Source organism: Macaca mulatta, chromosome 3 (assembly GCF_049350105.2).
Source record: "Macaca mulatta isolate MMU2019108-1 chromosome 3, T2T-MMU8v2.0, whole genome shotgun sequence".
NCBI classification, from domain to species: Eukaryota; Metazoa; Chordata; class Mammalia; order Primates; family Cercopithecidae; genus Macaca; species Macaca mulatta.
Window position 1 is genome coordinate 21305594 of NC_133408.1, and position 23424 is coordinate 21329017.

Below are 23424 nucleotides of genomic sequence, written 5' to 3' on the forward strand. Positions count from 1 at the left end.
CAGGCTGGAGTGCAGTGACTGGATCTCAGCTCACTGCAAGCTCCGCCTCCCGGGTTTGCGCCATTCTCCTGCCTCAGCCTCCCGAGTAGCTGGACTACAGGCACTCGCCACCTCGCCCGGCTAGTTTTTTGTATTTTTTAGTAGAGACGGGGTTTCACCATGTTAGCCAGGATGGTCTCGATCTCCTGACCTCGTGATCCGCCTATCTCGGCCTCCCAGAGTGCCGGGATTACAGGCGTGAGCCACCGCACCCAGCCTAATTTTTGTATTTTTAGTAGAGATGGGATTTTGCCATGTTGGCCAGGCTGATCTCAACCTCCTGACATCAGGTGATCTACCCACCTCGACCTTCCAAAGTACTGGGATTACAGGCATGGGCCACCTAGCACGCCCAGAAAAAAATTAGATTGTCTTCATTTTTAATTAATTTACACTTAAATAGCTACATGTGGCTGTCTATAAGGCAACATAGCTAGAGATGTTAGTGCCATCTAAGACCAACTCCTGCACTTGTATTCTGTGTGCCATTCTCTCTTACACTCTAGGACATTGCTCCAACAATTGTTCCCTCTCCTGCTTTATTCATTTTCCTTTGTTACAGAATCATTCTCCTCTGCATACAAATATATCGTCACATATTCAATTTTTTAAAAAGCCTCTTTGCTAGGTACGGTGGCTCATACCTGTAATCCAAGCACTTTGGGAGGCTGAGGCAGGAGGATCGCTTGAGCCCAGAGATTCAAGATCAGCATGGGCGATACTCCATTCCCAAGCTGGAGTGCAGTGGTGCAATCACGGCTCAGTGCAACCTCAACCTCCTAGGTTCAGGTGATTCTCCCACCTCAGCCTCCCAAGTAGCTGGGACCATAGGCACACGCCACCACATCTGGCTAATTTTTGGTGTTTTTTTTCTATGTGCTTCTACAAATATATGAAACGTTTTACGAATGTGCGTGTCATCCTTGCACAGGGGCTGTGCTAAACTTCTCTGTATTGTTCCAATTTTAGTATAGGTGCTGCTGAAGCAAGCACTAATTTTTGTATTTTTTTGTACAGATGGCGTTTCACTATGTTGCCCAGACTGGTATCAAACTCCTGGGCTCAAGCTCATAAAAAAATTAGCTGGGTGTGGTGCATGTGCCTGTAGTTCCAGCTACTCAGAAGGCTGAAATAGAAGGATCACTTGAGTGAAGGAGGTTGAGCCTGCAGTGAGCTGTGATCCCACCACTGCACTCCAACCTGGGTAAGCTCTGTCTCAAAAAATAATAATAAAATTACTTTCTCTTCGTATTTCCCTTTAGCTACCTTCAGCTTTTTGCTCCCTTCATAGCAAAAGTCCTCCAAAAGAATATTTTAATCATTGCTGACTCAAAGTTCTTTCCTCTACTCTCTCTTGAGCCCACTCAAATCATACTTCTGTCCCCACCATTCTGAACTGGCTCTTGTCAATGTCACCAGTGACTTCTCTATCACTAAATACAACGCAGTCCTTATCTTATTAAACACACAGTATCTGCAGCATTAACCCAGTAGTCATTCTGTCCTCATGAAACACATTCTCGACTTGGCTTCTTGGAAACCACCCTCTTTCGCTTCCTACTCCACTTGCTGCCCCTCCTCTGCTTGCTTCTCTGGTTCCTGCTCATCTTAACAACCTCAACATTTCCAAGTACAGTAGGGCTTAATCCCAAATCCTTTACTTGTGGGGAGTTCAGGGGGACTGGGTCTCATTCTGTGGCCCAGACAGGAGTGTAATGGCGCCATCTCAGCTCACTGCACCCTCTGTCTCCCAGGTTCAAGCCATTCTCATGCCTCAACCTCCTGAGTAGCTGAGATTACAGCACCTGCCACCATGCCTGGCAAATTTTTCTATTTTTGGTAGAAACAGGGTTTTGCCATACTGGCCAGGCTGGTCTTGAACTCCTGGCCTCAAGTGATCCACTCACCTCAGCTTCCCAAAGTGCTGGAATTGCAGGCATGAGCCACCGTCCCCAGCTTCCAAATCCTCCTTTTTGTCCTCATTTCACCCTAAGTGATCTCACTCAGTACCATCTGTATCTTTACCCTGACCACTCCTCTGAATTCTAAATTCATACATCCAACAGCCTAGCTGGCATTTCAAACTCAAAGATGAGTAGGCATCTTAATCTTAATGTGTCCATACTGAACTCTTGGTCCTCCCCCTTAAAACCCATTGCTCCATCAGGAAGAATAGCTAATGGATGCAGGGCTTAATACCTACGTGATGGGATGATCTGTGCAGCAAACCACCATGGCACACGTTTACCTATGTAACAAACCTGCACATTCTGCACATGTACCCCTTAACTTAAAAGCTGAAGAAGAAAAAAAAAAAAAAGCCCACTGCTCCGACAGTCCTTTCCATCTCGATGAATGTTAACTCCATTCTCCAAGTTGCTGTGGCCAAAAGCCTTGGGTCATCTTTGACTCCTTTCTCTCTCACACATCACAATTCCAGTTCATCAGAAAATCCTTTTGGCTCTAACTTCAGAATATATTCCAAAACTTCCCTCTCCTCACCGCCTTCCACCCTCATGTACATTTCTGCAACAGCCTCCTCCTGGTTTTCTTCCTTCTGTCCTTGCCTCCCCATAGACTGCTTTCAGTACAGAAGCTAGAGTGATGCTTTTAAAATATGAGCCAAATCATCACCTTCATCTGCTCAGAAACCCTCACTGGCTCCCCTTCTGCTCAAAGAACTGAAAATGGTTTTCAAGGTCTTACACTATCTGGCCCTTTTCCCCTCTGTGTTAGCTTTCTAGGGCAGCCATAATAAAGTACCACAGATTGGGTGACTTAACCAACAGAAATTTATTTTCTCACAATTCTGGAGGCTGGAAGCCTGAGATGAAGGTGTCAATAGGATTGGCTTCTCTGGGGGCTTCTCCGCTTGGCTTATCGCTATAGATGGCTCTCTTCTCCCTGTGTCATCACATGGTCTTCCCTCTGTGCCCATCTGTGTCCTAATTTCCTCTTCTTGTGAGAAAATCAGTCATATTGGATTACGGCCCACCCTAATGACCTCATTTTAGGTCTTTAAAGACACTATGTCGATACACAGTCATGTGCTGAGGTTCTGGGGCTTATGGCTTCAACACATGAATTCCAGGGAGACACCACTCAGCCCGTAACAACCTCCCTGACCTCACTTCCTCCCACTCTCCCACTCACGCCCTCCACTGGAGCCTCAAGGGCCACCTTGCTGTTCTCCAAACACATCAGACTTATTTCTGCCTCAGGAGCTATTCTCTATGCCCAAATCCTCTCTCCCCAGACAGTGGCAAGTCTTCCTCCTTCATTTCCTTTACATGTTTGCTCAAAGCTCACTACATCAGTGAGGCCTTTCCTGATCACTGTGAGTATTAACAGAATAGCAAGGCACCAAGCTCCTAACCATACACAAATTTTCCACCTCCCCTTGCTCTGCTTAACTTTTCTCCACAGCCTGTATTGTTATATACCACTTTGTATATTTTCTTATTCACGTGCTTGTATTTTTAAAATCTCCGTCAACTTAGTAGGTGCTTATTAAATATCTGTCGAATTAGTGGATAAATAGGATACAGTCATTTGCCAAAAGGAATATATCCAAAGTTCAGCATCACAAAGGATCCAGCAACTGTAACCTATAAGGCACAGTTTAGACAACTCAGATATTTAGCTTTGAGAAAAAACAAAAGAAGCTTGAGGAAATACTGGATAAGTATTTTAACACTTCTAAAGGAGTGTCCTGTGGCCGAAAGCACAGTTTGTCTTTGCATTTGGTGTTACTCCATGGGGCAGTGTTGGGATATAAGGACGGAAATGAAGAGAAGGTAAATTTTAGCTATATGTAACAACACACAAATTCTAGTGAAATGTTATATTTCCTGAAGCTGGCTCCTGATAATAGAAAGTAAGGAGGCAGAAACCAGATGATTGTCTCAAGAATATTGCAAGAGAGACACCTGCCTTGGTGGGAGGATCAAACAGTTGATTTCTGATTTGGGTTCCAACTCTAAGATTCTAGAAAGATAACCCAACTTTAGGTGAGGAAACTGTCACCACTTCATATAGTATGGCTGGTCTTAGCACCCCATTGTTTTTATGACTCAGGTCTAGCAAAGTGGCCATATCCTGGAAGCACCACAAGATGAAAAGAGAAGTCAGGGGGACAAAGGCCAAGCTTTGCCAATAAATATTCAAATGACCATATGCAAAGGACTTCATTTATCTGGCTCTCCAGTAAATCCTCAACAAATTAAAGACGTGGCCTAAATGACTACTTCATCCCTTTCAGTTGTAAACACTGTAATTCCAGATGTTTTTTCCTCAACTAACAGGAGCTGTGAAAAACAGGAGTTGTGAAAAAGAGACTTCAGATAGTCCCGGAGGCCAAACACAGTGACTCACTCCTGCAATCCCTGCACTTTGGGAGACTCGAGCCCAGGAGTTTGAGATCAGCCTGGGCAACAAAGTAAGACCCAATCTCTATGAAAAATTTGAAGGAATTAGCTGGGCATGGTGGTACCCACCTGTAGTCCCAGCTATTCAGAAGACCAAGGTAAGAGGATTGCTTGAGCCCTGGAGGTTGAGGCTGCAGTGAGCCATGATTATGCCACTGTACTCCAGCCTGAGCAACAGAGTGAGACCAGAGTGTCTCAAAAAACAAACAACAACAACAAAAACAGGCACAGAGTATATATTAAATGGGATGGGAAAGAAGGTACACTGGCATGTTCAGATTGAAGGAGAATCATGTTGAAGTCACATCCTTCCTTCCTTACCAGAAGATTACATAAATGAGAGGAAAAACTTCTCTGGGCCAATTGTTCAACATCTTGTCTTCAAGCATGGGAAAGTGTAGAGAGCGCTGAGCTTGAAAAATCAGGATGAAACTGCTACTTAATCACAGACACCTTACAGAACTGCTTCTCACTCCCAAGGGTCCAGTAAAGCTTCAAGTTGTGCTGTGCTTCAGTTTATGGAGACTAAATCTTACACTGAATGAATATCACTGAAAACTAATTTCAAAAACAAGTCTACCTATGAGTGAGCACACATCGCAGTGCTTGCCCGAGCTTCTTTGTTTTGATTGATAAAATGTCTTCTGTGGATGTTTCCTACGTGTTGAATTACTGAGACTAGTAAGACAGCATTAAAGACTTGAGTTACTCAAGCTTGGTTTCTAATATCTTTGTCTGCTTTTTTCTAGCTATAGTCTGTTTATGGCTTTTGGAGTTATTTAGAGATTTTGGTCAAAAAGCACCAAACAGGACTGGGCGCAGTGACTCACGCCTGTAATCCCAGCACTTTGGGAGGCCAAGGCGGGTGGATCACGAGGGCAGGAGATTAAGACCATCCTGGCTAACACGGTGAAACCCCGTCTCTACTAAAAACACAAAAAATTAGCCAGGCATGGTGGCAGGCGCCTGTAGTCCCAGCTACTGAGAGGCTGAGGCGGGAGAATGGCGTGAACCCGGGAGGTGGAGTTTGCAGTGAGCAGAGATCACGCCACTGCACTCCAGCCTGGCCAACAGAGCAAGACACTGTCTCAAACAAAAAAAAAAAAAAAAAGAAAAAAAAAAAAGCACCAAACAATCTTGATACAACCTGATTTTAAAAATAGAAATTCCCAGTAGCTCCCAAGTAGTTAAGGCAGAAATGGTACAATCGACTAAGCAAATCTTTGACCTGTTTTCTTATGTTGGTCAAAAACTAGCATAAATTTGATATCTTTCAGGATTTAAGCCAGGGTAGAGCTAGTGCTCTGGAATGACCTGAAAACCAAGTGGTATAGTTTGGATATTTGCCCCTGTCGAAATCTCATGTTGAGGTGTAATCCCAGTGTTAGAGGTGGAAGCTGGTGGGAGGTGTCTGAATTATGCAGGTGGATCCCTCATGAATGGCTTGGGCCACTCCCTTGGTGATAAGTGAGATCTCCCTCTGAGTTCACATGAGATCTGGTCTCATTAAAAGTGTGGGGCAACACCCCCAACTGCTCTCTCTCTCTCCTACTCATCACATGCGTTCACCGTGTGCCGTGCCTGCTTCCCCTTTGCATTCTACCATGATTGAAAGCTCCCTGAAGCTTCACCAGAAGCCAAATAGATGCCAGCACTGTGCCTCATGTAAAGCTTACAGAAGTGTGAGGGAAATAGTCCTCTTTTCTTTACCAATTTACAAATCTCAGGTATGTCTTTATAGCAATGCAAGAACGACCTAACACAGAAAATTGGTACTGAGAAATGGGGGCATCACTATAAAGATATCTGAAAATATGGAAGTGATTTTGGAACTGGGCAGAGGTTGGAAGAATTTGGAGAGCTCAGAAGACAGGAAGATGAGGGAAAGTGTGGAATTTCTTAGAGACTGGTTAAATGGTTGTCACCAAAAGCTGACAGAAATATGCATAGTGAAGTCCAGGCCTGCCACCGTCTCAGATGGAAATGAGAAACTTATTGGGAACTGGAGCGAAGATCACATGCGCTATGCCTTAGCAAAGAACTTGGCTGCATTGTCTTCAGGCCCCAGGAATCTGTGGAAGTTTGAACTTGTGAGTGATGACCTAGGGTACCTGGCAGAAGAAATTTCTAAGCAGCAAAGCATTCAAGAATTGATCTGGCTGCTTCTAGCAGCCCAACTCAGATATAGGAGCAAAGAAGTGACTTAAAGCTGGAACTCACAAGGGAAGGACAGCATACAAGTTTGGAAAATTTGCAGCCTGGCCATGTGTTCGAAAAGATAAGCCCATTTTCATGGGAAGAATCCAATCAGGTTGCAGAGCAAACCACTTGCTAGAGGTATTTGCCTAACTAAAAATAATCCAGATAGTAATATCCAAGAAAATGGGGAAAAGGCCTTGAAGGTATTTAAGAGACCTTTGCAGCAGCCCCTTCCCTCACAGACCCAGAGGGCTAGGAAGAAAGAATGGTTTTGTGGGCTAGGCCCAAGGCCCCCCTGCCCTGCACAGCCTTGGAACACTGCTCTCCATATCCCAGCCACTCGAGCTCCAGCTGTGGTTCAAAGGGACCCAGGTACAGCTTGGGCTGCCGCTTTGGAGAATGCAAGCCATAAGACTTGGAGGCTTCTACACAGTGTTATGTATGTAGGTGCACAGAATATAAGATTGAAGAATGCTTGGCAGCCTCAACTTAGATTTCAGAGGCTGTACAAGAAAGCCTGGGTGCCCAGGCAGAAACCTGTTGCAGGTGCAGAGACTCCAAAGACAACCTCTACTAGGGCAGTGACAAGGGGAAGTATGGTGTTGGAGACCCCACACAGAGTCCCCATTGGGGCACGGCCTAGCAGAGCTGTGAGAAGGGGGCCCCTGCCTTCTAGGCCTGAGGATGGTAGATCTACCAGCAGCTTACACCTTGTGCCTAGAAAAGTCATAGCACTCAACAATCTGTGAGAGCAGCCACGAGGGCTGTACCCAGCTGCAAAGCCACAGAGGCAGAGCTGCCCATAGCCTTGGGAGCCCACCCCTTGCTCCAGTGTGCCCTGGATGTGGGACATGGAGTCAAAGGAAATTATTTCGGAGCTTTAAGGTTTAATGACTGCCCTACTGGGTTTTGAAATTGCATGAAGACTATAGCCCCTTTCTTTTGGTTTCTCTGATTTCTCCCTTTTGGAATGGGAATATTTAACCAATGCTGGTTCTCCCATTATATCTTGGAAGTAAATAACTTGTTTTGATTTTACAGGCTCATAGATGGAAAGAGATGAGTCTCAGATGAGACTTTGGACTTGGACTTTGGACTTTTGAGTTAATGCTGGAACAAGTCAAGATTTTTGGGGACTGTTGGGAAGGCATGATTATATTTTGAAATGAGAGAGGGACATGAGATTTGAGAGAGGCCAAGGGCAGAATGATATAGTTTGTATATTTATCTCCACCCAAATCTCATGTTGAATTGTAATCCCCCGTATTGGAGGCGGGACTGGTAGGAGGTGATAGGATCATGGGGGTGGATTTCTCATGAATGGTTTAGCACCATCTGTTTGTTGCTGTCCTTGTGATGAGTGACTTCTCATGAGATCTGGCTGTTTAAAAGTGTGTGGCACCATGCTCTGTCTTGTTGCTGCTCTGGTCATGTGACATCCCTACTCCCCCTTCACCTTCCATCATGATTGTAAGCTTCCTGAGGCCTCACCAGAAGCCAAGCAGATGCCAGCATCAGGTTTCCTGCAAAGCCTGCAGAATCATAAGCTGATTAAATCTCTCTCTTTTTTCTTGAGATGGAGTCTTATCCTGTGGCCCAGGCTGGAGTGCAGTGGCAGTATCTCTGCTCCCAGGCTCAAGTGATTCTCCTGCCTCAGCCTCCTGAGTAGCTAGGATTACAGGTGTGTGCCACCAGACCCAGCTAATTTTTGTATTTTTGGTAGAGATGAGGTTTTGCCATGTTGGCCAGGCTGGTCTCGAACTCTTGACCCAAGGTTGTCCATCCACCTCAACCTTCCAAAGTGCTGGGATTACAGGCGTGAGCCACTGCACCCAGCCTGTTTTCTTTATAAATTACCTAGTCTCAGATATTTATTTTTAGCAATGCAAGAATGCCCTAATATACCAACATTTGTGTTTTCACCATTTTTTTCTGTTTATAGCCATGTTATTTTACTGTTTATCTAAGAAAAGAACCTGGCCTGTCAGTATCTTTTATTAGACGGACAAACTCGCCAGAATAAAGTGAGTATTAGGACCCTTGGTTCTGCAAGGTTTAGGTAACAGAATCTGTTTTTACTGATTGTTGGGAAACATAAATGATATTCCTTTTAGACTTGGCTCCCTAAACCTTTTCCTTGTTTTGCTTTTTGGTACAATAATGAGGGCTGCCAGGGCCACTTGACACCATTAGCAGTAGACGAATTTTTCAATAAGGACTATCAGAGGAAAACTATGGAAATTCTGATTTATTGTTTGGCCCAGAGAGTTCTCTATCTCCTCGTGCCCTTGCTCTCCATGTATACTTTATGAGACATTTCAGCAAAGGCATCTCTCAAAATTAATCCCATAGCTGTCTCCTTCAATTCTCCTCCTTGAAACTCTTCACCAATCTTCATACGGTCCTGGCCACTTCTTGAGGGCCCTCCCACCAGATGATTAAAGGCAATACAGTGAAGGAGAGTCCTATTCTGGGACTTGTCTTTGTAAACTTAGTGATCTTCTTCCTTTCCACTTATGAAAATTTAAAGAGAAGCACTCTCAAATGTGAACTGAATGCCGTCCCATTTCTCCCCCAAACTGGGAAGAAGCTGGTCATATACCTGCACATTTATATAATAAATATTCAAAGACTCTAATCTGGTATCTTCCATATAACACACACTTTAACTCCTATTTTAAACTTTCAAAAGGCTTTTTATGGCATCTTATGCCCTACTTTAAAATGTCTGTCAGCCTAATATTTCTACCTTTTTTCTTTATTAATTTATTTTCAAGGTCATGTGTGAAAACAACTTGCAGTGAAAAGAACCCATCTGCTTTGACAAAAATGTACACTATAAACCTTCACTTCTACAAGGGTCTAAAAAAAATCCAAGGGTTCAATTCGAATGCTTCCAAACCACGTTACCTAAAGCATGCTTTGTGCAACACTAGGAGTCGACGCAGCAAACAAAAACAAAAAATGGGGAGGGGGCCAGGCAGGCACGGTGGTTCACGCCTGTAATCCCAGCACTTTGGGAGACCCAGGCGGGTGGAACACTTGAGGCCAGGAGTTCGAGATCAGTCAGCATGGTGAAACCCCGTCTCTTCTAAAATACAAAAATTAGCTAGGTGTGGTCGTGTGTGCATGTAATTCCAGCACTTTGGGAGACTAAGGTGGGTGGATCACTTGAGGTCAGGAGTTCAAGACCAGCCTGGCCAACATGGTGAAACTGCGTCTCTACTAAAAATACAAAAAAAAAAAAAAAAAAAAATTAGCCGGGTATGGTGGCACACACCTGTAATCCCAGCTACTCAGGAGGCTGAGGCAGGAGAATCATTTGAACCCTCGAGGCAGAGCCTGCAGTGAGCAGAGATCTTGCCACTGCACTCCAGCCTGGGGAACAGAGTGAGACTATGTCTAAAAAAAAAGGAAAAAGAAAAAAGAAATGGGGAGAGGGAATGATGCTACATACTGAAGCTACCTACCTTCTTTAAAATTCAAAATGCAGATTATCATCTTAAAAAATTGTGTGTATCTTAAAGTGAAGGTATTTGTTTAATTTTACTTAACCTCCTATTTCTCAAAGTTACTTGATTACAGACCTCTTTTCGGGTATGCATGCAACACCGAGCAACATACGACTGAGCTAGGGTTCCATGATACACAGTTTGGAACTTGTGCTAGAAAATGTTATTCATTATTTTATAAGAAGTGTTATTCCAAGGCATCTATGCATTGGAGAATAATCTTGGTATAAAATATGACTCGATCCCTTCTCATACCGTATTTACAGGGTATGGTGGTTAATTTTATGTGTCCACTTGCCCCTTAGCCCATCCTGGGTTAAGGGATGCCCAGATAGCTGGTAAAATATTGTTTCTGGGCGAGTCTGTGAGAGTATTTCTGGAAGAGAATAGCATTTGAATCAATAGACTGGGTACCAAAACCCATCCTCACTGATGTGAGTGGGCATCATTCAATTAATGGAGCATAGGAATCATAAAAAAGGTGGAGGAAGGCAAATTTGCTCTCTCTTCTGAAGCTGGGACATCCATCATCTGCTCCTGCCCTTGACTTCAGAGCTCCAGGTTCTTGAGCCTTCAATACCAGCAGCCACTCTTCAGCCCTTCAGCCTCAGATGCAAGAATTACACTGGCTTTCCTGGTTCTTCAGCTTGCAGGGGGCACATGTTGGGACTTCTTGGCCTTTATAATCTCCTGAGCCAATTCCTAAAAGAAGTGTCTTTGTATATCTCTATATATATCCCATTGGTTCTGTTGGTTTGGAAAACCCTAATACACAGGGCTATCTATAGCTCATCCCTCAAGTACTAAGTAAGTCTCCAAATGACCATCAGGTTCTTACAGACACAAAACATGTATGCTTATTTTGTAATATCAAGTTGTTAACTTCATCTGAGCAGTTTTCAGCACGTATGATGGGGTAAGTCATCAGTTATGACAGACAACTTCCAGAGTTACATCACCAATGTTCATCTATCACTCACCTTTCCTTCAAACTTTATACATCATATTCAAGTTAATTCCTATTGCACGTACCTCTGATTTATACATACGAAATGAAAATTAAACTTATTATTTCCCTCATTAAAAAAAAGATTTCAGGCTGGCTGCAGTGGTTCATGTCTGCAATCACAGCATTTTGGGAGGCTGAGGCAGGTGGATCACTTGAGGCCAGGAGTTCAAGACCAGCCTAGGCAATGGTGAAACCCCTATCTACTAAAATACAAAAAAAAAAAAAAAAGAAACAAAAACCTAGCCAGGCGTATGTGCGCCTGCAATCCCACCCCTACTCAGGAGGCTGAGGCAGGAGGATAGCTTGAGTTCTGGAGGCAGAGGTTGCAGTGAGCCAAGATCACGCCACTGCACTCCAACCTAGGCAAGACAGTGAGACTGAGACTCTCTCAAAAAAAAAAAAAAAGTTTTCAAATCACTTTTTCTCCTTTGCAGCTCAGCATTGTCACTAAAGGTGTTCAGGTAAGACAGAACTGGGTATAAACCCTCCCTTCTCTTCCCCTTACTCTTTCACCTCTTCATTTGTGACATGCAGTGTTAACCCAATATAACTCATGAGTGTTCAGAGATCCCGTCTGTCCTCAGCTTGACACACTGTAATCTTTAGGCATCCTTATTAGTAATAAGGTGTCCTTGTGTGATTTTTTCACAAACTTTTCACAGACCCTATCTATGGTCATTCCTGGAACCCCTGGCACATTCTTCTTCCTTCTCTTCCTGATCTTAACTTTTTCATCCTCCAAATCTCCCTCTGCTTTGCCCGTGGACAAACCTCTAGAAATGTTAAAATGTCAGATCATGATCGGGAAATCTGTAGTGAGTAGTTGCCCACTGCTGCCCATTCCATCTGACCTAAATTCCTCAGCTCTTCTAACATTAAGACCTCTTCCTGGCCAGGCGTGGTGCCTCACACCTGTAATTCCAACACTTTGGGAGGCTGAGGCAGGTGGATCACTTGAGGTCAGGAGTTCGAGACCGGCCTGGCCAGCATGATGAAACCCTGTCTCTAACTAAAAAATACAAAAATTAGCTGGACGTGGTAGTGCATGCCTGTAATCCCAGCTACTCGGGAGGCTGAGGCAGGAGAATCACTTGAACCTGGCGGGTGGAGGTTGCAGTGAGCTGAGATCACACCACCGCACTCCAGCCTAGGTGACAGAGCGAGACTCAGTCTCAAAAACAAAACAAAACAAAATCTCTTCCTATAGCTAACTCCCATTTACCACCCCCAGCATGAACATTCTTGATGTATTTACATGGTTTCTCCTTGGAACTTCCTCTTTTTCTTCTTTCTTAATGGTTGCTATCAAATACCCTGAAAACAAAAACAAAAACAAAAAACCTCCTCTGAATGTCCCTTATTCACACTTTCAACGCTACAGGTCTGTAACTCTCATTTTCTTGTTAAAAAAAATTTTTTTCTTATTATTATTTTTTCCAGATGGAGTCTTGCTCTGTTGCCAGGCTGGATGCAGTGGCATGATCTTGGCTCACTGTAACCTCTGCTTCCTGGGTTCAAGTGATTCTCGTGCCTCAGCCTCCTGAGTAGCTGGGATTACAGGTGCCTGCCACCATGCCCAGCTAATTTTTGTACTTTTAGTAGAGGCAGGGTTTCACCATGTTGGCCAGGCTGGTCTCAAATTCCTGACCTCAAGTAACCCACCTGCCTCGACCTCCCAAAGTGCTGAGATTACAGGTGTGAGCCATCATGCCGGGCCAAAATTTTTAAATTTTAAAAAATATATTTTATTTTTTGTAGAGACAGGGTCTCACTTTGTTGCCCAAACTGGTCTTGAACTCCTGGGCTCAAGTGATCCTCCTGCCTCAGCCTCCCAAAATGCTGGGATTACAGGCACAAGCCACCACGCCCGATGTTTAATTTTCTTCTGATGAATTCACATATATATGCACAAATACTGTATGCTAAATTGTACTTACCGATGTACTTTTTTTCACTGTGCTTTTTTTTTCTTTTGCCCAGATGTTTTTCTCATATAAACATTAGCTCCTTAATGGGAGCAAATGTACCAGTCTTTTTTTTTATTCTCACCTGTAGTGAGAATATAAACATTTTTTACTGATCCACCAATACTGAACCCTTTTGTTTCTAATAGTTATATTTACTTTAACTGAATAAATTTCACATGGGACAAAAATGTTATTTGAGGGATGAAGGTGGGTGTTTGCTCAGGGACAAGTTGATGGTGCCTTTGTGAATTTATCGAAAAGACCATCGCGATGGCTAAATAATAGAAGGCTAAATAATAAAAATTGTTTTATTGGCAATATCAGTTTGCAAACCCGGAAGATACAGTCTTCAGCATATGCCGAATGTGCTCTCTCTTCAAAGAGGGGAAGGACAAGTTGGGTTTCATGCCTCACAGGGCCCATGTCACACAATGGAGTCATACATATTCAGCAGGTTTGGAGGAAAAGATATACATATTTATGAGGGGAGCTGAGTGCATGGGCAATGGGTAAACGCGTATGTGACATACATCCCATATACACTTTGGGGCAGGGTTTTCGTGTTAAAATGAGGTAGAATTTGGCTCTTTACATCAAAAAGTGGACTACAGGACCCAAAGGCAGTTTGTGGACGGCCTCCATAAACTGGCTGAAACTGGCTTCAGGTCTGCAATTGCTTATCAGAAAAGAATGCTTGTAAGGGTGATCCTCAGTCCAATCAGAGTTGCAGTGGTCTGGGTTGTAAATCAGAGGATAGGTCTGATAGTTCCTATTATTAGGGAGTTTAGAGCCATAGAAATTGAGAAATTGGTCATGCCAGCCAGTCCCCGAACCCTAACCCTATAGGTAACTTTGTTTCCTTAACCTTACAGTCCCTCTTAGGTGATAAAGGAGTGTCTGTTTTGGTATCCCAGATCACAAATTGTTGGTTGGTTTGTGTGTTTGTTTCATCATTCAGGATGTTGTTTCACTAGGCAATGTGAACCTGAATTCTCAAGGCTTGTCAGACTGTAATGTTCCCATTCATTTTAGGTTCAGGTCATGCTTCTCTGGCCACAGCCTTCACTTGGATTTTAAAAGTCGAGTTACTCATCAAAGTCTCCAGGACATGAAAGACAATCCCCAGGTATGATTTGACTAGTGAAAAAGAGGTCCAGCTGCCTTGAAGCATAAGATCCCCTCAACTCCAATGTCTATCACTAGTATTCAGTGTTGGCAAGGATCCCAGGCCACAGAGCTGTGGCTTCCTGCAGCCGCTCTGGGGAGTGACTCTCCTGGAGCATGTGATGTGGCCTTCCATTGTGCAGGACCAGCCCAGTGGCATCCTTTCAACAGCTCTGGCAAGCAGCCTTTCCAAGCACTGTGCCATCTGAAAACAGGAGGCATTATCTTTCACATCCTAGGCACACGCCCTAGGGAGTGGTCAGGCTTTTGTCTAGTTCTCAGCAAACTAGCTGCAGCTCCATTCCTTACTCCCACACTCAAGAGAGATACTAGAAGTGAGAGTAGCCTGATATGATGCTAACCCTGAGTTGCTTTTATTTAAATTAAAATAAGAGTAAATCAATCAGGCATGGTGGCTCATGCCTAAAATCCCCAAATTTTAGGAGATCAGGGAGGGTGGATCATGAGTTCAGGAGTTCAAGACCAGCCTGGATAACATGGCAAGACCTCATCTCTACAAAAAGTACACAGATTAGCTGGACATGTTGGTGTGCACCTGTAGCCCCAGCTACTCTGGAGGCTGAGGTGGAGGATCACTTGAGTCCAGGAGGTAGAGGTTGCAGTGAGCTGAGACTGTGCCACTGCTAACAATTAATTAATTAAATTAATAAATCATGCCACTTTGATTTATTTATTAAATAAATAAGAGCAAATCACTCACAAATTTAGAGCTTTTATTAGCAAAACATTACTTAGGGAACCCAAATAAATAACATGGGGTTGATAGCCATTGTGCTAACTGGCAGCCCCTGGCAAAGTCAGCACAAGCTCAAAGCCAGGATTATGCTGGTCACTTAAGTGACAGCTATTGTGAATTGCTGTTCTCTCAAGAAAAAAGAACTGATTTCTGTGGTAAACCAGGCACTGTGCTGGGTGCCTTTACAATTCATCACCACACCACCTAATGAAAGCAGCATTTTTCAGAAACTGTAGTGGTCAGGCTTTCTCAAGGCCTGAGTTCTTTTCCACCAGAGCATATTGTTGTCCTATTATCCAAAGTTCTCTCAGGAAAAGAATTGACGTAAGACCCACACGGCTCCATTAAATCTTCTGGCTACTTGATGGATTTTCATACTCCCTACATCTGGGGTTGGTAGGTACTATCTTCTTTCTCCTCTCTTATTCTTCCTTTTTATTCCATAAAATACAGGAATATTCTTGTACATTAGTCCTTGCAGCAACCTTGGAATTACTACATTCCTCAAACAAGTTACGGAAGCCAGCTGCCAATATTGGTCCCTGCTTAAACAGTGAATTTTGTTGTTCCATAGAGTTACCACTGAAATACCTAAGCCCATTTGTAAAATATAATTTAGTTGATCTGAAGGCTGTCTCTAAAGCAGTTTTATGTAGTTATTACAGAGAAGGACTAATTTTAAGACTATTTTATTGTTTAAAAAATATGTAAACATTTTATGGATGTACTAGTGAAGTAAAGACCAATAAATGAAGCAGTAACTTTAATAAAAGGGTAAGTAAAATGTCACATCCTCTGCCTATATTCAGGTCTGTTAGGTATGTGTAGTTAGACGTAGGTATGTTAGTTGATAAATATTTATTTAAGCATTTCTTTATGTCTACTCATTAAAAAGAAAGAAAAGATTAAAAGAATCTTACTTTGTGAAAAACTGCCCACCACTGGGGGAAAGAATTTTATTATGCAAAGCTTCAATGTTATTTACAGTTTAGACTTCTGTAGATATTGAAGGCTGACGTTAAGATAAAGAAGTTAACCCTGTCCTGTCTTGGAGAAGGTAGAAAGAGATGAGAATGAATACAATTCAGGATCTAATTCTGGTCTTTGATGAGGAATCAGCATAGAGTTTTGGGAGGAAAGACAGGTTAAGAGGCATGTGGAACTCTCAAACACATCACTGTGTCTGCCAACATAGATGATAGGCAGCAAGGTCACATCTTCATGGAAAGCATGGTAATTTCCAACACTACCGGAAGTCTGGAGTGGCTAAAGAATCCATATATTCAACTAGGAAGCAGCTAAAGAAATATCCTAGTTACCTAGGAAGCTTTCTGATTTCAAAAGGACATGAATACAAAGTAGAAGGAATCCACTCCCAAGGACGGACATGAGAGTAGCTTAAAATGTGAGAATAATTTTAGGGGAATTTTAGGAGTTTGGTTATAGACTTATGTTCCCTCAAAATTCATATGTTGAAGCCCTAACCCCCGGTACCTTAGAACATGACTGTATGTGGGTAGGGCCTCTGAAGAGCTAATTAAATTAAGGTCACTGGGGTGGACCTTAATATAATCTGACTGGTATTCTTATAAGAGGAGGAGATTAGAACACACGGAGACACCAGAGGTACTTGTGCAGAGGCAAGAACATGTGGGGACTTAGCAAGGGTGCAGCCATCTGCAAGCCAAGGAGACCTCTGAGGATTCCAATCCTACCTGCACCTTGATCTCAGACTTTTCTGGAACTGCGAGAAAATACATTTCTTGGTTTAAGCCACCCAGTCTGTGATATTTTGTTATGGCAGCTCTAGTAAACTAATACAGATTTTAAATGTCAACAAATGTCAGTGTTTAAGCTTTGACAAAACTTTCTAAAGGAAAGTATAAAAGGTCATTTTCTTTCTTTTCAGAGCCTTATGATTGCGGGAGGGGTAAGCCAGCTGCATGGGGATCACCACACAATACTCACGCAGGACAGAGAGAAAGCTGATCTCTTCCATTTCTTTTCCTTTTTTTTTTTTTTCTGTTGAGTTGAATGATCTTCAAACTGCAAATGAAAGAACCATTGCTCATTGGAAATAAAGGCCAAAGATGAGTGACAGGATTATAGAATAAGTCTTAGCTGTTCTAAATCCAAGTCCTTACTTGTTATGTACCCCCACCCCCAAATTCATATGTTCAAGTCCTAACCCGACACTACCTCAAAACGTGACCATATTTGGAGATAGGGTCAAACATGTAATTAAGGTTAAATGAGGTCATTAGCGTGGATCCTAACCCAATATCTGGTGTCCTTATAAGAAGAGGAGATTAGGACACAGTAAAACACAAAGGGAAGACCATGTGAGAATACAGGGACAATACTTGCAGATGGCTATCTGCAAGCCAAGGAGAGAGGCCTCAGAAGTAACCAACCCAGCCAAAACCTTGATTTCAGACTTCCAGCCTCCTCAAATGTGAGGAAATACATTTCTGGTGTTTGATCCACCCAGTCTATGGTAAGTTCCGGCAGCCCAACATGCTCATCTGGCTCAGACTTAACGATTGCTTTTGGTGATATTTATGGGGCGCAGATAACAGCCTAAACACAAGACGACAGAAATGTGGCCCAGCAGACTATGCATAAAATAGAACTGGGATATCTGGACCAATTGGAGTCTGCAGTGGGATGCGGTTACTAAAACAGTCAAATGCAACATGAGGCTCCAGGCAGAGTGGTAGGCAGCATCTCCCATGCTGCAGTAATCAGAGCATGCGTGGAGTACTGTAAAAAGACACAGACAAACCAGAACACATCTAGAGAATGGCCAAGGTGTGGAGGGAACCAGAAAACATGCCAATATGCAACTGTTGAAGGAAGTGCCTGTTTTACCTTGTGAAGAGGAGACTCTAGAGGAAGAAGCATGAAAACCACTGGCAAATGTGTAAAGATCTGAAGTGTGGAAAAGAATTATTCTGCTTGGTCACTGGGGATACAAGGATATCTCAGTGGGAGTTTAAAGGCGGGGGATGTGAGCTTTAAATGGGGTAAGAACGTTCGAGTAACCAGAAATGCCTGAAGATAGAATGCACAGTCTGGAGAGCCGGTGAATATCTCACAAATGGAGACACTGAAACCTAGGATGGGGATGCTGTTGTAGGAATTCCAGCAGACAAGTGGCTGTTGGTTCCTTCCCCAACTCAGCAGGATTCTAACTAGGGATGTTCCTGTATTTGGTGCTTGGAGGATCTGGAAGATACCTCAGGGCAGGAAATGGCATTAAATGCAGAACAGAGGTACTGACTGAGAAGCAAAAAGCCATCAGGATCTCTGAGTAGTGAAGGAACCGGAGAACATGCAGGCAATGTCCATCATTCTGACGCAATCAGCAGCAAATCATCTTCCCCTAGGAACATCTTGACCAGGGAATGTGTCAGTGTGGTGAATTTCAACAGTGGAAAGAGAAACTGCTAAATCTAAGAACTTTAATTTTTATAGATTATGATCTCATCTCTACAATTTTGAATTTCATGCTCAATAAAAGTCTCTTACTCTTAAACTAAAACTGCCTCCTCCTTCCCAGGGCTGGCTTCACAGGCATGCAACCCTGGGAAGTCTTACAGGCCCTGCGGTGGGAGGAGCTGCCATCGACATCTTAAAATTCTTTTTTTTTTTTTTTTTTTTTTTTGAGACAGAGTCTCGCTCTATCGCCCAGGCTGAAGTGCAGTGGCATGACCTTGGCTCACTGCAACCTCCGCCTCCCAGGTTCAAGCGATTCTCCTGCCTCAGCCTCTGGAGTAGCTGGGATTACAGGCATGAGTAACCATGCTCGGCTAATTTTTGCATTTTTAGTAGAGATGGGGGTTTCACTCTGTCAGCCAGGCTGGTCTAGAACTCCTGACTTCAGGTGATCTGCTCACCTGGGCCTCCCAAAGTGCTGGGATTACAGACATGAGACACCAGGCCGGGCCTTAAAATTCTTAATTTTGAAACAAAAGGTCTCACATTTGCATTTTGCAATGGACTCTGCAAAATTTGTAGCTTTGGGCCACCTTTCTCTTTGCATTCAGATGCCTTCTTTTTTGCCTTATTTGCTCATGCAGACCTGGAACAAATAGGGAGTTGCGGTGGCTTTATGTGGTGTAGAAAGTGAACAACTGGGTTTGTCCTGTCACTTTGGGCTTTTCCCTGCTGTCCCAACTTCATGTCATTTACTTGCTGTTAGATTTGGGAGTTCATTAGTTTCACTTTCCTGATGTATAAATAGATAAATAGGAATCATAATAGTAACAGCTTCTTTGGCTTTCGTAGGAAGTAAAGGACATGAAGCATACAAACAAATACTGCATGACAACAAATATTTGCCCTTTTTTTGTTGAGGACGTTCAAAGGACATTCAGGGGCAAAAGTAATCCAAGGGTCAAGATTGAATGCCGAGTGCAGGGAAAGCCATGAGACAACATTTAAGGGAGCTGGTACAGAAATGACGTCCCAGGAAGGAAATCTATACCCCACTGGCTGAGCCATCCTTCCCGGGCCTAGGCACCCTTGTCGCGAAATGAGCAGGGGAGAGAACGCAGGCTGCAGTGCAGCCCTCGGAAGGGCCAGGGCACTCCCTGGCTTCAGTCCTTCCGCACAAGCCCTGTGTGGCTTGGTGACTAATGCTACTTCAGGTCAAGAGCAGGGGATACATACGGGCAGTTCTAGAGTATTCTAAACTATCTAGACACTAACTGGACAGTGGACGGTTTGTGTTTAATCCAGGAGAAAGTGGCATGGCAGAAGGTTCATTTCTATAATTTAGGACAGACACAACGAAGAACAAGGGCAGAGTTTGAGGTCAGGAGTCCTCATTTACGGGGGTCGAATACGAATAATCTCTCCTAATTTTTCCTTCGTCCCCAACTCAGGCGGATGTTACATCCCTGCTTAACAACAACAAAAAAAGACCCCCGCCCCCCGCAAAATCCACACTGACCGCCCCCTTGAACAAAACAAAACCAAAACAAACAAAAACATAAGAAAGAAACAAAACCCAAGCCCAGAACCCTCTGCTTTCAAGAAGAAGTAAATGGGTTGCCCGCTTTTTTGCCAGGTCCTGCGCCTTTCTCCTTTGGTTCGTTCTAAAGATAGAAATTCCAGGTTGCTCGTGGCTGCTTTTGACGTTGCGGGTTAAAAAATGAGGCTTTTGCTGTCTCAACAAGCAAAGAAAATCCTACTTCCTTTAAGCTTCACTCGTTCTCATTCTTTTCCAGAAACGCCTGCCCCACCTCTCCAAACCGAGAGAAAAAAACGAAATGCGGATAAAAACGCACCCTAGCAGCAGTCCTTTATACCACACCCCCGGGAGGCCTGCGGGGTCGGATGATTCAAGCTCACGGGGACGAGCGGGAGCGCTCCCGACTTTTCTAGAGCCCCAGCGTCCTAGGACTCACCTTTCCCTGATCCTGCACCGTCCCTCTCCTGGCCCCAGACTCTCCCTCCCACTGTTCCCGAAGCCCAGGTGGGCTGTCGGCCGGGGAGCTGAGGAGGGCGCGTGTGGTGCAGGCGGCGCCTAGGGCGCTGCACCTGTGGGCCCGGGGCGCGCGGGCCCCTCCCGGCGCGAGCGGGCGCAGCTCCCCGGCGGCGCCGCTAGGGGTCTCTCTCGAGTGCCGAGCGGGGTGGGCCGGATCAGCTGACTTGCCTGGCTCCCAGCCTCGCCGCCGCGCTCCTGCTCCGTCAGTTTCCTCGGCAGCGGTAGGCGAGAGCACTCGGAGCAGCGCGCGCGGGGGCCCCCGGAGACGGCGGCGGTGGTGGCGCGGGCAGAGCAAGGACGCGGCGGATCCCACTCGCACAGCAGCGCACTCGGTGCCCCGCGCAGGGTCGCGATGCTGCCCGGTTTGGCACTGCTCCTGCTGGCCGCCTGGACGGCTCGGGCGCTGGAGGTGGGTGCCGCGCCTCGGAAGGCGGGGGGAGGCGGGCATGGCTGGGACCCAATCCCCCCAAAGACCTTAACGCAAGTCTTTAATGCAGAGAAGCCGAGGGTCCGTCAAGGGGACCCCTCTCCTCTCCGCCCCCGCTTGCGGACGTCCAGCGCATCCTCGCTTTCGGCCCAGCCCTGCCCCAGGGACGCGCGCTCCGGCCCGCGGAGAGGGAGCGGGAGAGGCGCTGGGCTCCCTGGTTCCGCGCCAGCCAGGGGCGAGAAGGGGAGGGGACGACCCTGAGCCCAGACCCCGACTCAGTCCCTGCCTTGGAAGCGGGGTCCGGGGGAGGCGAGAGACATTCAGATGGGAGGAAGGGGGAAGCAGCACGTGGAAAAACCGAAAACGCAGCGTCCCTGAAGCCAGTCCTCTGCTCTTGAATCGTTGCCCTTTCCTTTCTCTTGGGCCCTGGGGAGGAGGAGGAGTCGGGACAGCCCGGGAAGCTAGGGGCCCCTCGCTTTTCCCTGCGTTCTCCGCCTCGTTTCACTTTCCCCTCTCACCCCCACCCCCCTTCCTTGTTCGAACCTCCTCTTTCGCGGCTGCTGGCGGCGGCCGCCTGGGTGCGACCCTAGCTCGAGCCGGCGCCGGGGTCGCGCACCGTCTTCCGCAGGCAAACTTTGTGCATTGCCGCGTCTCCCTTTTGTGTAAGTTGCGAGAAATGGGAGGGGTCGGAGAACCATAGCCTCCCCGCACCTTCGCCAAGCCTGGACGTCCCGGGAGTTTGCTGGCACCCTAAGCTTCTGCCTGAGAGGCAGAAGGTCCTCGGGAACAAAAGCCGCGACACCCCGCCCTCACCGGCCCGGGCGCTCTGGGCCGAGCCGCGTTAGTCTCGGTGCGCCACCGAGACTCCGGCCCGGCTCCCAGGCTGCGCGTCCGCCCTGGAGGGGGCAGAGACGCTGCCGGGGCCTCTGGCGGAGCCTTGGGGCCCCTCTGCTTCCCACCCTCGGATCACCTCTGAGGCTTAATTCCCTGCTGGGCTGTAAAGTCCTTGGCGGGGAGGAAATAAGGCGGAGAGTAGGGTGTGCGTCTGGAAAGGGCAGTGGCGGATGGTGGGGAGGCACGGGCTCTGTCCTGTGCATCCAAGGAGGCGTTTGTCTTATTAAGGCGCGGCCTGTTCCCTAACACCTCTGGGGACTCTGGGTTAGTTCCCCTGGGGGCACAGGATGCTGGGGAGGGTCCAAAGGGTCTTTTTTTTAGGGTACAGATAAAAGGATTGAATTGAGTGAAGATTAAGACGGAGAAGATGGCGCCTCTGCAGTGCAGCAAAGAAAAGCTGTGTGGAGGCTGCAGCCTAGTGAAATCCACCCACCACTAGGTGTATAACAAGTCTTCCCCATTCATCCAACTCTCGAACATTCAGCTAACGCCTGTGCACAATGACTGTTTTTCTTTACATCTAAAAATGCTTAGAAGTTGTTTGCATGACAGTTGGGCCAGAGAAGGTTGTATTTCACTTCGGTTGGATTCCTGTTTGGCATCTTAACCATTTGCAACCTTCCCTCCCCGTTTTTTCCCCTCTTTTCTCCCAACCTCCTAGTAATTTTCCAAAAGAAAAAAAGCAATTTCCGGACAGATGTTTTCCTGAGGCTGTATAGACTATCACACCATTACAGTTTTTTAGTTCGTAATTTGCAAGGTCATTGAACTTTTTTCCCTTCTGATTTTTACCCACAAGTGGCTCAGGAATCACCTTAGGGCTAGTTAAGACAGGTTGTTTTAAGAGTTAAAGAATTTCGTTTTCCATGTTTTAAAAAAATGCTCTTAACTAAGAGAATTCAGATTTCTCTCATGACTTATATTTATTTGTAGAATTATTCCCGTTTTCCCGGTCATAGTACAAATTAAAAACCGTATACTTAAGGAATTAAAAGCATATGATAACCTTATTTTTGAAGCTTTTGTCAAAACTTAAATATGTAACTGTTGAGCAATATTTCTGTATAAAAAGAGGAAGCGTGTAGGCAGATTCGAATTTAGTTTTTGGTCTGTTTAATTGCATTAATTTGCTCTTTCTGCCATCTTTTGGGAGCTTTTCACTAGCTATTGTTAACTCCTTTAAAGGGTGGAGGTGAGAGTCACATTATTCCATTTTGCAAAGTGTTGATAGAAGGGTAGGTAATTCAGTCTACTGAGGTTTGAGAGTGGTTTATCTGGCCCTCTCTGTGTCCACTGAAAAGATGTAATTACGAGTTGACTCTCTTTTATAGAGCTTAGAAAATAGGTCTGCTGCAGGTGGCTGTAAAAAAGAAATGAATAAGGGCAGTGATAATGGGGCCTTGGCTTGCAGGGGAAACATGGTTATTATCTGGGTGGATGATTTTGGCTGGTATGTTGATAGAGATGTGAGTTTAACCCTAATCTATATGATGTTTCACTACCCTAATATTTATTTATTTTTAAATCTAGCTTCC

General features: G+C 45.1%; 1 protein-coding gene, 1 long non-coding RNA gene and 1 other non-coding gene across 14 annotated transcripts in view; 1 reads left to right on the forward strand and 2 right to left on the reverse strand.

Annotated features, from left to right (window-relative positions):
* LOC106997295 (uncharacterized) overlaps positions 1 to 21754 on the reverse strand; it is a 294922-nt gene extending 273168 nt beyond the window's left edge. The window contains exons 1-2 of the long non-coding RNA XR_013414949.1: positions 21539 to 21754; positions 17043 to 17120 (exon numbers count right to left, since the gene is read on the reverse strand). This is a non-coding gene — a long non-coding RNA (uncharacterized LOC106997295). The remainder of the gene's footprint in view (positions 1 to 17042; positions 17121 to 21538) is intronic.
* LOC114677145 (U6 spliceosomal RNA) lies at positions 926 to 1032 on the reverse strand. The gene has a single exon (XR_003728454.2). It is a non-coding gene; the product is annotated as a U6 spliceosomal RNA (small nuclear RNA).
* APP (amyloid beta precursor protein) overlaps positions 20771 to 23424 on the forward strand; it is a 286555-nt gene continuing 283901 nt past the window's right edge. For 6 of the 12 annotated variants that reach the window (XM_015133068.3, XM_015133069.3, XM_015133070.3 and 3 more), the window contains exon 1: positions 20771 to 20977. In XM_015133068.3, the coding sequence (XP_014988554.1) occupies positions 20921 to 20977 (57 nt within the window). In that variant the 5' untranslated portion in view covers positions 20771 to 20920. Of the gene's footprint in view, positions 20978 to 21523; positions 21658 to 23424 lie in introns of those variants that run through there. The other 6 variants (XM_077995863.1, XM_077995864.1, XM_077995865.1 and 3 more) reach the window with 1 other exon arrangement.